The sequence below is a fragment of the Strigops habroptila genome, chromosome 4 (assembly GCF_004027225.2).
Source record: "Strigops habroptila isolate Jane chromosome 4, bStrHab1.2.pri, whole genome shotgun sequence".
Taxonomy (NCBI): Eukaryota; Metazoa; Chordata; class Aves; order Psittaciformes; family Psittacidae; genus Strigops; species Strigops habroptila.
In genome coordinates, this window is record NC_046358.1 from 7,187,085 (window position 1) to 7,204,436 (window position 17,352).

A 17,352-nucleotide genomic window follows, 5' to 3' on the forward strand; every position below is an offset into this window, starting at 1 on the left:
AATAAGCTATTTTAGCCAATTTATGCATGGAACTAACAAAAAAGCCAAACTTATCCATGTTTGCTAACACTGGTACCATCAACTTATCATGTTAGACATTTTCTCATTACTTCATAATGGAATATCTTTCTGTTTAATTAATAAACTGGTGAAATGCAATTTTTCCACCCAGGAAAATACGCTCTAGGAGTTAAAAGGTCTGGGCCCTGATGCAGTGTTTCTTGCTTTGAGGTTAAATTGTACATAAAGACACGTAAAGGTCAGCCATTTAAAGGTAACAGCATTAGCATTTGGCAGGACAAGTCTCAAACTGAACTTCTCAGCAGGTGAAAGAGATTGGCATGTTATCATGTACCACAGATACCAGCTTTCAGAGGAAACTGATACTGGTATCAGATACTAAAAATATTCTTTGTGAATATGCAAAGTCATTGATGCTGCAAGATCAGTTCAGGAAAAAAAAAATACAAAGTTAAAGGAACTTGAAGAAAGATAGGAAGGAAGGAAGCCTAAAATAGTCCCATAAAAACACAGCTCAAACTGAAGTACTTGCACTAGAGAGAATTCACCTTATGCTGACAGTTCATAGCCTTCTCTTCCTGCTTCCTTACAGATTTACAGCTGCTGCCAGCTCAATCAAGAAAGGAAACTGTACTGCTCGGCAAACATGCAACTGAGAAGCTCCAGCTGAGAAGTTACAGCAGTAATTCTATTTTAACTCACGCTGGACATCAATTCCAAGTTCCCTCTAATTTCCAGAAAACACTCTCACTCCCTATCGTTTCTTGTTCACTACAATTACATATTCAGGAACAACTGCAGCAGGTACTGATCCACTTCTTACATTTTCAAGGAACTATCACGTTTTCAAACAACTCTGAGTAAATGGACAATGCTACACAATGGTCCTTATGGATTCCGAAGCAATGAATAAAGCAGTAAGGTACTTACTGCATACCTCTTTCATCCTAGAATCAGAGGCCCACCAAGGAAACCTAAAGCTGTGAACTCTCAATTCACATTCCTTTTTCTCACCCTAGCTTTCTAGAAGCCAGAAGATAAAGCACAGGATTCTCTATTTTCTTTGACAGAACTGTATATTTCCATGCAAAACCCAAAAGTTTTGAACATCTATGTTTATTCAAAGGAAATAACGTAGGAAAGAAGTTTGATCACAACAGCCATTTAAAAACACAAGGTAAGTGACTTCACCTTTTAATTTTTTCTCTTCTTTAAACTTCTTTTTCTTGGGCCCTAGCAGGTGGCGCTGCTGCTCATAGTAAGGATCGTGTGTAGACAGCAGTCCTGCACTGTAGTACTGATATTGCTGCAACTGAAGTGGATGTAAATGAGCACAGTAATGGAAAACAGATATAGCAGATAACAGAGCAGGTAAACAAGTTCAGATCTTGATTGTAAATGAGAGATCAGAAAACATGCACCTCTCCATATTCAGCATCGTTATCAAGGATCATAGAGAGTCCAAAGTGAAACTACTCCCGGAGGTGGCCTCCAAGTTCCACAGAGGGAGCCAAGGCCACCCAGTAAAGTAAAATGGGAAGAGCAGGCAGTGAATCTTACGCTTTCCAAGCATACTGCTCTTCCTCTTCCATAGGGGTGCTGCCCAGCAAGACAGCATGTTACATGAAGTGGTCCAATTATGGACCTCTTATTTGTTTTGCCTGTATTCCCAAATTACATATGCGTTCTACCTTACCCTTCCAAAGAATAGGTTTAGATAAAAAATCTTCTATTTAAAAGATTTCCACAAACAACTTGAACATTCAGGTTGTCAAGTAAAAACATAGTGGCCCCAGGACTTTTTCCCCAAATTATTAAAAAAGTCAGTATATCACTAGTATTCTTCAACTAAAATATTAAAGCCAAAAAAAAAGCCAAACTTATCAAAGCCAAACTATACACAGGTTACGTATAAACAGGCAAACTAAAGACAGGACGGGTCAGAAAGTGACCTTTCAAAACCTAAGCATACCATTAAGTTAATAAAAGAAGCTAACACAATCTGAGTTTAGAACTTAACAAAGGAAAGAAGTGCACAGAAACAAAGACATGGATGGGAAAATATTTCTTTACTCTTCTGGAGGAATGTCAAAAGAATATGAAACAAGATAACAATTTTTTATTTCAGACACATCCTCTTAGGAGGACTTCCTCCACCTGAGACTACTTTCTGGTGCGATTCAAAACAGCAATGAAAATGATTTCTGCAGAAGTCCTTACAATTTGAAGAAATATACTACTAGAATCAAAACAGTCATAGAATTTGGCCTAATATTAAGAAAAAGACAGAAATGTGGCAGATTATTTTCTTATAGGAAGGGGAAAAAAAAGAATATAAGAAGGAAATCCAAAATAAAAAAGGTAAGAAAGAAAAAAAAAGTCAAGTAAAATCCCAAAGAATGAAAGAAAACAATAAGAAAGATAGTTCCTAGGTTTCTTCGAAGACTGTAAACATCACCTTACTACTCGTCATCTCAACAATGATCCAAGTATATTGCTTTAGGTTTAAATACACAATTTTAGTCTTAAACAGCAGCTACTACCTGTATTAGAACCCACAGCACTTCACTTTTCATATATGTTATCCAAATCTTGCATTCTAGCACCCTGTATTTGATCTACTGTCTGGAACACAGCACTGTGAAAGCTACACGGAACACGTGTGCCAGTACCAGCTACATAAATTGACAGATTCTCAGCATAAGGCATCAACAGCCTTTCAGTCTATGTAATTAATTAAATAACACTTGTCTGAAACTGATGGTAGATTGTTCTAGTCTATCAAGCAACAGGATGTTTTCCAATCCACAAAATACTATGGGTTTTGATACAAATGTAAGAGCAGTTAAAATAATGCAGTTAAAGGAGAGAATAAAAATCAAGGCAGTTAAAAAATTCTGGATTTTTACCTCTTTGTCTTTGCTGTATTTACTTTGATGCAGTTTCTTGTATTTGTGTAATCTCAGCATATCATGAAGTTCCTCCCTTGAAAGGGAAAATTCTTCATCCTCCTCACCATCCTCATCACTCAGTGAATCTGTGTCACTGGAGTCATCACTCAGAAGGATACTCTAACAAGAATAAACGGAAACTAATTTAATAATCACAAGTCCCTACAGTGAATTGTTTATTTATGCAAAGCACTCTTGAGCCTTTACCTAATAAAGGGCTGCAGGTCCGGCTCAACAACAATACTTAGCATTCACAAAGTGTCTTCCATCTGAAACACCTCAAATGGAAACCAGTTTTCTGAGGTACAGCCCTGCGTAGCTATGAATCCAACACAGATTTTCTGATTTGTGGGGAGTTTTCTTTTAGTTTGGTGACAGTTAACGTGATTTTAGAATCTACTTTGTGGTCTCAGAAAAGCAGCAGTGAGAAAAGCTGTGATACCAGTAGGGGCATTTTGTGATGCATGGTTGCAGGTGCTTTCCTACCCCATTTGTACCTTGTCCTGCTATCCTACCACTTCCCACCTGCATCAGTTGCAGCAGATTTGGCTCTTGTCTGTCCTCCTGGCAACCTGCTTTTGCTAAATAAAGAAGGCTACGGTACAGTGAAAAAGCAAAGATGGCATAAAGCCATCATTCCACACTCTCCTTCCATCCTCATTCGGACCTTGTATTGAGTTAATCTTAGACACAAATTTTCAGCCAAGTCCCAAGGTCCATTTAATATATTTCATAATAGATCATTTTAATTTGGACTGTGTACTAATATTACTTCAAGTTCCTGAATGTATACTCATTGTGAAACTTAACTACAATGGTTCTGCTCACCCAAATTGAAATGCCTACTCTCCATTTTGCTACATAACGAAAATGAAAGCCTCAAATCTACAGAGACTGTAATTCTATTTTGCTCTACCCAAAATCTAATGATATGTATTATCAACTGTCACATACTCTTCTTTCTTTCCATTTCCAAGATAAGAAGCCGCTACAGAAGGTATTTTTTGCTTTGGTGGTTTTTTTCTTCATGTAAAAAAACCAAAGCCCCAAAACCCCCCCCAAATCCCCATTTCTTTCTTCTTAGCAAGTGACACTAGCTCGAGTTACCTCCAAAAAAACAGAGCAGCAAACAAGCAGCCAATATAGAACAAGCCTAAAGACTTCATTTGGAGCCCTCTTTTCAGCAACACAAAATATTACCGCATCTCTTTATCAACTTATGACTCTTCCAGTGTGAGATTTTGCATCAATTAACTTGCACCACACGAGTTAGGGCAGCTCTTAAAGCACATTAGTCTAGCTTTCTAGAGGTCTCAGTAAGACATGTAAAATAAAATTAAATGGACTACTGAGATAAGAACTTACTGTAGTTGAAAAATTAATCTGTGATAATGTACTGACTAGTGCTCAACTTATATTCTTGTTGCTGTTTGCTTGCTTACATGTTTCTACACCATAACCTACATCAGATAACAAAATGGAATTACTTATCACTGTCTACAGGGTGTTGATTGGAACTCTACTCACAGATTTCATAACAGCTGCATTTCTCTCCAGTATTCTTACCTTCAGCCACTTTCTGCTTTTCTTCAGTTTGGAAAAGTTATACAAGCTTCCTTTTTCAGACTTTGGTTCTGTTTAGAGAAAAAAATAAAATGAAAGTTCTTAAGAAATAATGCTTTTCCCAGCTTACCCCAAGGAAAGCAGAGATTCAACCTAGTGCATGCGTACCTGGCTGCAGCACTCCATTCAGGGAATGTGTGTTCAGCAGCCCAGAATTCCCTGCTCCAGAAGACTCCCCAAGCAAAGAGTTTGAAGGCTCTTCCTTAACTTGCATCATGGGATCCCCAGACTGAGGCAGCAAAGGATTGTCATCCAATCCATCTTCACTTTCATCGCTGCAAGAAGATAGGTAATACAGTGACAATGAAAGGAAAATACACACGAGACACCCATGCAACTTTCTTACATGTGGTCATTTTTCTAAAGATTTGAGAATTGAGGCAGCTTCACATCTAATTTTACACATTAGAAATAGTGCTAGTAATAATTTTCTGTTAACCTTTCAGCAGTAGTTAATCATTAGACCAGCCTGTCTATGCTACTAACCTGCACCTTCAGTCTTTAACTAGGTATCTACGTTGAGAAGCATGAACTTAATGAGAAACCAATGTCAAGTCAAACCAAAGCACGATATTGTCATGCTCAACACTACTGTACATGTGAGAAATATAAAGCTAGACTTTTCTATTCCTTCTGTGGGTGTTGTTACATGCTTGTAAATACACCTTTTATCTATTACCTGTACAGTTAGCAGTTCTAAACGCTACAGTTCCAAAACACTGATGAAATTAAATGTAAATTGTTCTGGGACAAGAAACATGCCTTGATGACTCACTTCTCATTGCTGTAACTTACTTACATATAAATTCTACATCTGACAACAATCTCTGCATTTCACTTATGGCTACAGGCCATGTCCTTCAAAAATCAACTTCGTGCTTTTCCATTCTACTTTTTGCAGACCAAAAAAAGTTTTGGCCACTCAGCTATAAAAGAGAGCTTTAAAACATCACGCTAATTTGTACACAGGCTGGCAATACACTGAATTATCAATGTAAGCTAAAAGAAGCACAGTCCAAAATCATTACAGAAGAGTTTGTAAAGAACAAATCAGTACTAAATCCTTAATATGACGCTGTCTGGAAACAATATTGTAAAAATGTTTGTCTTTTCATGGAATTCCAAAGGGAAAATGGAAAAGATCTTGGTACCTGGATATACTCCTGTTAAAGATGGCAGATGTCTGTCGTAAAAACTGATCCAGTTGCAGAGCTTTCTCCAGATACTGCAGATAAAGAGGTTTTGCCAGCTCTGAGCAGCTGCCATCCTCCCTGGCACCCAGCTCTGAGGCCATAGAACAAACTTCTCCTCATGCACAAGTGCCTCTGAACACACAGCTGTTAAGAAGAAACAACGATCATCACCACCACCTCCTCCTCCAAAAGGCATGAATTTGGTGAGCAGGCAAACCTATTGCACACTACACCAAATGCTAGTACTTCAGAGAACACATAACCGAGGCGATTCTGGGCAAAAAGCTTAGGTTGTTATTAATAAGTATATTGAACAAACAGAAATTCACACTAAACTTTCCACCAGAATATTACCATAGACAAAATCTAGATTATTAGTTTTCTGGTTTATGTCTTCATGAACGCTGTTTGACAGGAATGAGCACTGCACTGACCTAGCACGAGGAATCCAAGTGACACAGAAATGCAAAGTACAATGAAGCCAGTCCTTGAACATCCGAAATAAACTTTTATCACTACTAAAGATAACATGTTTCACTCTGAACAGAGGACAGCAGCATATCATGGAAGTTGAATGTAAGCAAATCAATTATTATTCTTAAGCTGAATCATATATATAACCTTACTCCAAAAAGGAAGAACTACTGAAAACACTGTTGTTCCACTGGTTTTACCATTCAGTTCATAGCTGTAGTCTACAAAATACCAGTAGGACTTTTCCTTTATTTTAAAGCAATGGTACCCTTAGAGCACTCAAAACTGTTACCTGCTGACAAACAAGCTACAAATACTTGACCAAAACCCCCTTAATTCTAAAATTCAACTGTCATCTTTATTAAAGAAAAAGTAACATATAATTAGCAATTTTTTACACACTTTTTATATTTACAAATTTAGAATGTATTCTGGCTTTATGTTTCTTTCAACTAGCAAAAATAACCTGCCTGATTTTTATTTTTTCTTTGTTTTCAGGATTTTAGATCCTTAAAAAGAGACACATCCTCTCTGCAATATTTGCATAATACATACTTTAAAAACAAGGCTATCAAAACATTTTATTGCTCTGTGAACTGCAGTTTTACTTTCCTTCAACTACAACAGATGTCATAACAACTGTTACAGTAATAGCGCTGTCAACTGGAATTTTATCTTCTTCCATCACAAAAGATGCCATAATTGTCATAATAATAGTGAGAACGATCATTTAAAATTCTTTCCAAAGTCACAGTTGTTACCATATAAATGAAAGTGCTGTCAATACCCTAAATGTTACAATATTTACTAATAAATAAATGCCTTAAGCTTTTTCTTCTGGTGGAGGACAAGAACAAAACCAGCCAGCTTTTCAAAGACTTGGATTAATTGTTCTTCGGAAGGATTCTTCTGGTTTCTAACGACTCTTAAAAATACTACAAAACCTGAAGCAAATCTCACGTTAATTTACTGTGAAACATTTTATATTTGATCAATTATTAAATTGTTAATGTCTAAATTGTTTTAACTCATGTAAGCGAAAACACAGCTTGAGTATCCGGCCTTCAAACTGTTCGCTCTTCACGTGGACAGCCCGAAAACCAGCATCTGATTTTTTCCAAGTCTTTTATCCTCAAAGATTACAGAACAGATTAAGAACTTACACAGTTACAAAACCTGTGATAAGTGATACCAGCTTGACACTTTTGGCTGTGGCTGAACAAGAGCAAATCTTAGCATTTCTTAATAAACACCCAGCCTTAACATCTTCACCCATACAGAATAAACCAACGTGCCAGAACTTGTTAAAGGGACAACAGCACTCATTTAAATATTGTTTTTAAACTGAAGCTGTGTAGGTTCAGCTTCTATATGTTAGATAGATCTTTGTACACCTGACAGTAACGGCATGATTGACCTCTGTTAGCAAATACCCACTTCCAGCAGAAGTTAACAGAGAGAACGAAGCACCTGAAAGCTTTCCCTGTGATACGGATATCAAGACTAATGTTTTCCAAGAAACTTTCATCGACATACATCATATTTCTTAACAGCCATGTGGAAAAAAAACAAACAACCCCAAACCCACCCTAAACTATACTCCAAGAGACAGGGCCATGAAGAAAGTAAAGAGGTTAGAAAACATGAAACTTGTGTCTCTGATGGAAGAAATCATTCAAGAGGAGATAGAAAAGGACACCCAGAAGGTAAAAGTGGCTTTCCTTCAGAACACCAATGAAAATGATATGTATCATAAACACAGGAATCAATCCCTGGTATCATATCAGTTCAGTGACCTCTTTTACCACTCCATTTCAAAATGTATCCGTCAACAAGAGCACGTGTTATGTTAACATGGTGTTATTTTACTTTCCCGGCCAAAATGTCACGTGCAACCATTGTTTAATGGTTTTACTCAGAAACACAAGGCACCTTTCACCTGTCTGCTCTTTGCACAAAATATCCTTCCCAAAACTCACTGTTTAGTGACACTGTCTGTCCTCGAGGCACTGTGGGAAAGAAACATGTCCCAAGGGACACCGCATCAAGCACGCAGGACTTTAAGTGGATTCAACAGATCAAATGTACTCTTTTCCCCCCCCCCCCCCAGTGATCCTTGCCTTTACAAAACTATATAAGCTTATCAGCAAAATAAAGGGAAAGAATTACAACAGATTTGAGGTCAAGTTTTTAATTGCAGGACAGCAAACAGGCCAGAGACAAAACAAACACAATCATATTCCTGATCTAAAATGAGTAACTGGATGCTTTTCCAGCTGCCCAGACACACTTGCCTAAGTGCTGGTCTACACAGATCTGCTGTATCAGTGTCCCAGCTCCGCACAGGCAATGGTGCTCATCTGGCTCCATGCTCATACAGCTTAGGAGATAACCCAAGCAGAAGATTATTTCTTTACTCATGACATATAAATGATCCTAGGAAAAGAAGATGCTATCAGACATGTCTAGTAATTAGAAAACTAAGATATTTTCTCAGGAGTGGCTCATTGCTACTGCACAGAGTTCCCAGGCAAATATGAAAGCAAGGGAGAACACCCTCTGTCTGCAATGACTACAGTAACTGTAAAGCCTTGGTTTCATTCCGTATCTTAACACATTAAATCCCCTCATTGTGTACACTATGCTAAGCGTGGATATGTAGTGTGTGGTAGATGTTAAGTACCTGTCTCATCCATCATTTTTTCAGGTATCTATGTTCTTAAATATTACTTCCCATATCAGGAAACCTTACATTTCCACATTTAATAACATCCTCCTTATGTTGATGTAGTGTAAGTACTCTGCATTTGACCCTCAGAAAAAGACACGCTTTTGCTTGTCTTCCTATTTTAATTGTCCCATGAGGCTGCTGTACATACAAAGTTAATTATTCTTGTCCTCCAAAACAGAGAGTCCTCTCTAAATTCCGCCTACCGAATAAACAAATAATCACAGAAGAGCTTAACAATATTCTTAAATGGATTAACAATGCCCCAAACAAATTTAACATGTTACACAGGCATACTGAAGAGAGAATAGCTCAGCCATTGAATTCAGCCTTTCATTTACTCATATGCTAACACTCACACAGGGCTTCTCTGCTGATCAAAGTAGTAACACGGGAAGGTAATTGCCAGATACTTCTTTAGTCTCTGTTCTTTTGTCCTCATTCTAGGTTTTTAAGAAACAAAGATTTCCAACGGCAAAAAACTGCTTGAATACTGAAGCAAGAGAAGATGGGAACAAACAAGCCGGAGGCATGCAACAGCCTGACCCACTACAGTAGGTAACGGCGTTCAGGACATCACCAAGGCATTGCTTCAGTGGATTTACATGGTGATTACATTCACTCCACTTTTCTTTGCCATTTATGCAATGAATGCATACTCAGTTTAAAGAATATTGCAGAAATAAAGATTTTCAAAATGTTTTCATTGCTGATGGTAACATTTAGGTAAACACTTATATGTTATAGGTAGTAAAGTGACTGGATGCTGCAGAGTAATCCTTCTGCCATCACAACTTCCTCATTGACATACATCAATTTCACTTTAAGTTTCAGTAACAAATTCAGTAGTTATTTGCTTTCTCCCTTCACTTCTCCAAGAGCTGTAACAGTTTAGAAAATCAGCATTTGGAAATAAATAGCTGCTGCACTGCCTGGCTGGCACGTTGAATCCTCTAACACTCTTATTTAATCAGTAGCTCACACTGAAACCATTTCATTGTATCATGTGGCCCTTTGAATTATTAAAAGCACAGGTAAAATACCAGCAGGATCTGAGTTTACTTATATATATATACACCAACTTAATACAAATAACTTCCATAATAATACATATTTTTTAAAGATGTAAGTTCAGTTCTGAAGAAGCCTTCCTTATCCCGTTTTAAATCACATTGCTTAATTCAATATTAATGTAGGTGTAGGGTTTCTTCACTCACTCTGTTTTCTCAAGTCTGCCCATTATAGTCTAGCCAGTAAGTAAACACCCAGCACTGGAGAAGAATCCTCCAAGGATGTCCCTACAGAGCAGAGTTTTATAACAAGGTTTCCAAGTTTCATACCCATCGACCTGCACCAACCAAACAGCAAAAACACCACTCTCGTGAAACAGCCTAGCTTTCAAAGTAAGTTTTCCCAGTTTAAACAAATATCCACTGGCTATTTCTGAATGAAGTCCAACGAGTTTTTGCTACTGATACGAATTTAAAGGAGAAGCCCCATAAGTGGCAAGTGCACAGTTCGGCACTTGTGCCTAGCAGCAAGCTAGAAAACATCTCTTCTACAGCTGCTTTAAATAGTACTTTTTTCTCCAGAAGTCTCTTGTTTTTCTCTTTTTTTCCTTCAGCTGCTGGCATCTCTACAGCTCAGGTAAGGCCCTTCTCTGTATAACTAACATTAACATCAAACATGACCGTAAATAATGATAACAACTGCACTCCTAGCTGAGGGCACGTGCACAAACACACGCTGCCATGAAGGCAAAAAGGTACAACACAGCAGCTAATCCATAGTACTTCTTCTCAGGTATGTACCTATGACAAACATGAGGCAAATCAGGGAGGTAAAACTAACTCAGTCTCACCTGCCACACATGAAGTGCATGTATATGAAGTGTTACCAGCTGGCCGGCGAGCACACTTACTTGTTTAAATGCTTCAGCCTACAAAAGCCATCTCCTACCTCTCCTCCATCTAACGTGTGTAAGTACACTGACACAACATTCACATGGACGAAAACCTGAAATCCCAGTTGACATATGGGAAGTATATATTCCTCATATCTCTATGTACAGCATTGAAAGTGTCATCCATAAAACAGGATTAAAAACTGGGAGCAAGAATACAACCTTCTATGCTACCTTAGTTCCCTCACAATTACAGCAGTTTTCTGGGTCTTTTCATGCTTTGCATTCTGACACCAACTTTTTTAAAGAGATTTTCCAAACTGATATGAACACCTAAGATACTTTTCTTTCTTTAAGAAAGTTACAGTTGAGACATACAACTCTCATCAGAATAGCAGAATGCTGTAAGAATTTCCTGCAGCAACATCTCCAGAGTAACCCCTGACACAAACATACATAGATTCAGTTAAGGTCTATACAGAAAACTCATATTAGTACAGTAGTATCAGGTAGGGATATTTTTGTCAGATTTCTTCACAATATCTTCATATTCATCTTCTTCATATCATCTCTAATACAGACAATTGTGGTGGCATAAAAAGCCTAAAGAGGTATCCTGCTTGGAGGAGAATCACACGCTCTTCTTTCCCTGTCCCATTTCAGTTTGCTTTGATGAATGAAAAGTTACACTGACAACCTTTTTCCAGAGTACACTATATGCCAGGTCTGAAAGCAAAACATAATACCCATACAGTGGTTTTTATCGCAGTGTCTTAAATAGAAGTTTCATACATAAGAGATTATTGCTTTAAAAAAAGCAGATGGGAGAGTATTTAAACCTAAAGCCCTTAGTTTCCACTACTCAAGTTGAATGAATAAAAGACATGTTCATACAACTGAAATGCGAGTTCACATCATTTCAGTTTGAAATTAAGAAGCTTTAAGTGCTTTTCTGAGTAATGAAATCTAGTTAAAACTAGATACTGTCCTATATATAGTACTTTACAGTTTTGCTTTTGTGGTAAGGCTTTATACTGTCTTCCAAGGAATGAGAGAGCATTTCATGGATCTCTGTTCTACCTTTTAACTGATTTTAAATACAGAGAAGAGCCTGTGGGACACAGACTCTGAATTTTCTAGTTGCGGAAATAACTGTCAGAGACAGGGCCTGATTTATTATTTAAAAAAAATAAAAAATAAAAAATAAAAAATACGTTATTTGGTTCTACAAAAAAAAAAAAATGTCAGAAGCATATACATAAGCGTACAATAGAATACCTTAAAATATACCCAATGCAGCAGTTGGAATGGCCACAGCTTTGCTTTCATATTTAAACTAGCAGAAAAACAAACCTATTTAATTGTTCAATTAGAGTAAGTCTGGCCCCAAAAGGGCAGTAAACGTTATTTACAGAGACCTCTGACAATGCCTCCGTACTCTGCTCCACAAACTAGCACCAACTGTTACTCTCACCCACTGCCACTGCTTCGCTCCTCCTCTCTCTGTGTACACCAAATACAAACTGCACGGATGGTTTCGGTTTTGCTTGGTTTTCGCTCCCTCCACCCCTGACCACAAAAAGGGAACTATGTCCAAGAAAGCTCCGAGAGAATCATTTTCTTCCTGCCATCTAGAACAGTCCCCAGCATGTAATTTAGCTTGTCGACTAGCACGCTTGTTACAGAATTTACAGGTTATGTTATACCCAAATGGAACAAAACTTCCTCATATGAACAGTCAAGAAATCATAAAATCACAGAATGGTTTGGGTTGGAAGGGACCTTAAAGCTCATCCTGTCCCAATCCCCTGTAAAGGCAGGGACCGTCCACTACACCAGGTTGTTCCAAGCCCTGCCTAAAACCTGGCCTTGAACACTGCCAGGGATGGGGCAGCCACAGCTCCTCTGGGCACCCTGTGCCAGCGCCTCAGCACCCTCACAGGGAAGAATTTTTTCCTTATATCTAATCTAAATGTCCCCTCTTCCAGTTTAAAGCTGTTCTCCCTCGTCCTGTCACTACAGGCCCTCGTAAAAAGTCCCTCATTGGATTTCTTTGCAGCCCCCTTTACGTACTGGAAGACTGTTGTAAGGTCTCCCCAGAAACTTTTCCAGGCTGAACAAGCCCAGCTCATTCAGCCTGTGTCCAGAGCAGAGCTGCTCCTGCCCTCTGAGCATCTTTGTGGCCTCTGGACTCGCTCCAAGAGCTCCACATCCCTCTTGTGTTGGTGCCCCCGGAGCTGGACGCAGCACTGCAGGGGGAGGGTCTCCCCAGGGCAGAGTGACAGGATCACCTCCCTCAATCTACTGCTCATGCTGCTGGCGACGCAGCCCAGCACACAGTTGGTTTCTGGGCTGCAAGCACACACTGAGGCTGGCTCATGTTAAGCTTCTCACTGACCAACACCCCCAAGTCCTTCTCCTCAGGCCTGCTCTCCACCCAGCTCTCCACAGTCTCCACCCAGCCTGTAGCTGTGCTTGGGATTGCCCCAACCCACACACAATCCTTGTCCTTGCTGAACTTCATGAGGTTTGCACTGGTTTGCAAGGCAATGTTTTAAGCAACTTTATAATATACGTGCAAGAGAGAGACTAGAGGTAAATCACAGGGAATATCCTTAAACACCGAGACAAAGTTCAGTATCTTGCCAACCTGTGGATGTCATGGCCTACTCCTATCAATAAGGGAATGACAACACAAATCTGATTCATGTAAACTAAAAAATATGATTGTCAGTCACATACAGGCGTATCAGATGCGCTGTACAGATCCATAGAGCAGATTTGTTTGTATCAGAGAGAACTTGAATTCTAACAACGCACATAAAAGACACTTCAGCATAAAAAAAGGAACTTGACTTGCACCATTTTCTTCATGTAAAGATGAAAGTAATCTAAAGGAATTTATTATTATCACCTACGACAGTAGGGAGAGGGAGTCTTACTACACAAGATCAGCAACAGGGTAAGAACGTACAATGTTAAATAACAGTAATTAAAACATAAGTTTTATCAGGCTGTGCGCTTGCAGTGAAACGGGAGTGACTTTCTTCACACCGCGGCTCTGAAGACGTATTTTCTAGCGCACGCAAACACTGAAACCACGTCTCAGGTAGACCCAGGAAGCGATGTCACCGGCAGCGGCCCCGCTCCGCCACGCAGCACGCCCCGCTCTCCACACGGCGCTCCAGGCAGCCCCAGGCCTGCCCCCGAGCCGGGCGCTGCAGGACGAGCCCCCGAACTCGAGCAGCCGCGTCGCACCGAGCCTCGGCAGCGGGACGCAGGTACAGGCCAAAGGCCCGGCCTACACCTCCACGCCCGGCCCGAGGGCGGCCGAAGGGTCCCAGCGCCGCGCTAGAGCCAGCAGGACGCGCCGCAGGAGCAACCGCCGCCGGCCGCGCTGCCCGCGACGCGGCCCCCCCCCCTTCCTTTTCCCTTCCCCCCCCCGCGCACGCGCCGCCGCCCGCCGCGCGCACGTGCGCCCGCAGGTGCACGGCGGCGCCCCCGCCCCCCTCCCCCCGCCCGGTCCCGCCGCTCACCCCCCATCCCCCACCCCCCCGCCGTCTGTTGGGGGGGTCCCGGAGGCCGCCCCGGTCCGGGCGGGAAGGGGGGGTGCGGCTCCCGCGGCGGTATATCGGGGCGCATCCGGAGGGCAGGGCGGGGAAGGGGCCTGTCTCTTTAAGAAGAGGCCCGGCTGCTACGGCCGCCGCTTGGCGGAGAGAAGGGGGGGGGGGTGTGGTGGGTGTGAAGCCGCGGCCTGCCCCGGCGGGGCCCCGCTACCCGCCTCTCGTCGCCCCGTCCCGGCGTGTCCTTGCCTGGTCGCCGCGGTGGCTCACCTGTGTGGCGGGCTCGGCTGCGGCGCGGCGGCGGCGGCGGCGGGGGGCTGGGGGTGTCTCCTGGGCTCGCTACCCCGCTCGCTCCACCCGGCCTCTCGCCCCGCGTTGCCGGGGCTGGCGCTGCCTGTGTGCTGCCGCGGGGCGCTCTCGACTCCTGCCTCGCCAAGATGGCGCCCGCGCTGCTGCTGAGGAGGAGGCGGCGGCTGCGGGCGCTGGGACGGCGGCGGCGGCCACTTTCGCTCACTGAGAGGAGAGGAGCAGGGACACGGGGAGCCATGGCGGGGGGGAGGAGAGGCGCCATGCCCAGGCCTGAACAATCGAGCCCCGCATACCTCCCCGCCACCCCAGCCCCGAGCCCCGGCCCCGCCGCCCCGCTCGCCTCGCCGCAGCCGCCGCACGGGTCCCGTGCCCGCACCGCGGGCAACGTCCGTACGCGCAGTCGGCGGGGGGCCCGCTCTCATCGATGCGCTCCCGAGACTGATTGGTAGAGTCTGGCGGTGACGGAAATTGCCGAAGGGACTCGGCCGTAAGCGGCCGGGTGAGCTAGCGCGTCTCGCGCGAGGCGGGGCGGGCTCTCGCGATGCCGGGGGATGTGTACCGGAAGTGATGCGCTCTCGCCCTTGAGGCGCCGGAAGGGCGGCGGGGCGCGGAGGGAGCGCGGTGGAGCATGGCGGGCGCTCAGCCCGCTCTCCGGGGCCGCTGCCCGCGGGGTCCCCGCGCCCCGCCGCGGCAGGGCGGGCATCGGGCCCCCGGACCCCGCGGGGGCAGGCCGGGAGCTGCCCCCCGCACCGCCCGGGGGGGAGCGTGGCGGGGTAGGGGGCTGCGTGTGCCCGGCCGCCCCCGCGCCTGAGGGAGGGTTGAGGCGCGGCCGGCGCTACGGTCAACCAGGCTGGAAAAGACTTTTAAGAGCATCAAGTCCAACCTTTACCCCAGGGCTGCCACGTCCACCGCTAACCCATGTCACTGAGGGCCTCATTTACACGGTGTGTGAACACTTCAGGGACGGTGACACCAGCACTGCCCTGGGCTGCCCGTTCCAATGCCTGAGCACCCTCTCCGAGAAGAAATTGTTCCTAATATCCAATCTAAACCTCATCTGGTGCAGCTTGAGGCCGTTTCCTATTGTCGTATCACTTGTTACTTGGGAGAAGAGACCGATCCCACCTCACTACATTCTCCTTTCAGGTAGTTGTAGAGAGCGATAAGGTCCCCCCGAGCCTTCTCTTCTCCAGACTAAACCGCCGCCCAGGTCCCTCAGCTGTTCCTCATCAGACTGGTGCTCCAGACCCTTCACCAGCTCCGTTGCCCTGCTCTGGACCCCCTCTAGCACCTCAGTGTCTCTTATAGAGAAGGGCCCCCTGCAGTGGGACCAGGGCACCGTCATGGTTAATGCTAACAGAGGCAGAAAGGGGGTACGTGGTGGAGGGAAGTGCATTTTACCACATGCCCTTTGCCATACATGAGGAATTGCGTCACAGGAGCTTGGGACAAAATAGGCCTGAAAGTGAACCGTGAGGACGCTTTGCCATGTAAGCACAGTGGGGCTATTAGCCGTGGAGCACAGCTGCCTCCCCAAACCCATCCAGCAGTGTATCATTAAATGAATGATTAAGCCAGATCACTTACTGCCTGGAGACAGAAATTTCTACTTCATGACTAAGCTCTGTGTCATCCCAGCACAAACAGCAGCTACTACAGATACCAGAAAATAAAAATAAGGCCGTGGCTACTGCCCCAGCAAAGCTTCACTACAGAGTTGTCCTTAACTAGTTACTTGTAAGTACTAGGTACTTACATCCCTAACTACAATCAGCAGTTACATTGATCAGAAGCGCACACGATTTTGTCACACATTATGGACAAGCTTAGAAGAACTGAGTGCTAGCACTGAGCAGCATGAGAAGGTCTTATGGATCATTACAAAACAAAACCCAAAACGTATCTTTTCTCTCCTTTAAGAAAATGGTCACTTTCAATCTTGTGCATCAATGAGCAATGACTCAATTCCAATCTATTTCTTTATGCCATTCCCAAAAGAGAGCCAGGCAAAGCCACAGCCATGTTTATCCAGGCAGGTTTTGCTACTTAAAGCAAGATAGTGGCACAGATGCAGTGACACTGTCCAATCCCTGTCTGGAAATCTTTATTTCATCGTAATACGGTTCCAGCTAGAGATTTGCTTCTTGGAAGAGGCTGAGAATGCAGCTCAGTCTCTCACCGAGAGCAGTGCCTTCAGCAATTCATTTGTATCCTCCACAGAGGCACTCTAGACCACTTTTCTACATTCCAAACTTGACACCTTCACATTTGTACTCCTCTCCCTCCTTCCATTATCTGATACATCACAATTTCCTCTCTCTCTCCTAATAGGACTGGATGGCCCCAGATGATTTCGGTTGTGGGAATACAATGTAAGTGCTTTTGAGCTGCCTCTGGCTCTGCTCTCACGGGGTATCGTGCCATACCTTGCTGCTTTGTGATAACACTTCACTGCTTGGAAGAACCTTGTTCCAGATGAACACCAGGAGCTCCAGTGCTGGAGAGGGGCCCAGTCCGCCGCCAGCATCTCCTCACAGACCAAATCAAACACAGGCTCAATCTCCAAATTAAAAGCTGTAGGACAAAC

At 43.3% G+C, this 17,352-nt stretch overlaps 1 protein-coding gene and 1 long non-coding RNA gene across 4 annotated transcripts in view; one reads left to right on the forward strand and one right to left on the reverse strand.

Moving 5' to 3' along the window:
- INO80 (INO80 complex ATPase subunit) overlaps positions 1–15,200 on the reverse strand; it is a 63,291-nt gene extending 48,091 nt beyond the window's left edge. Inside the window, exons 1-6 of one of the 3 annotated variants that reach the window (XM_030481609.1) lie at positions 14,727–15,200; positions 5,747–5,932; positions 4,704–4,870; positions 4,539–4,606; positions 2,931–3,092; positions 1,213–1,333 (exon numbers count right to left, since the gene is read on the reverse strand). In XM_030481609.1, coding sequence (XP_030337469.1) covers positions 1,213–1,333; positions 2,931–3,092; positions 4,539–4,606; positions 4,704–4,870; positions 5,747–5,889 — 661 coding nt within the window. In that variant the 5' untranslated portion in view covers positions 5,890–5,932; positions 14,727–15,200. Of the gene's footprint in view, positions 1–1,212; positions 1,334–2,930; positions 3,093–4,538; positions 4,607–4,703; positions 4,871–5,746; positions 6,199–13,835; positions 14,246–14,726 lie in introns of those variants that run through there. The other 2 variants (XM_030481611.1, XM_030481610.1) reach the window with 2 other exon arrangements.
- Positions 13,748–17,351, forward strand: LOC115606172. The gene is made up of 2 exons (XR_003990834.1): positions 13,748–14,174; positions 17,097–17,351. It is a non-coding gene; the product is annotated as an uncharacterized LOC115606172 (long non-coding RNA).
- Position 17,352: the final 1 nt, after the last annotated feature.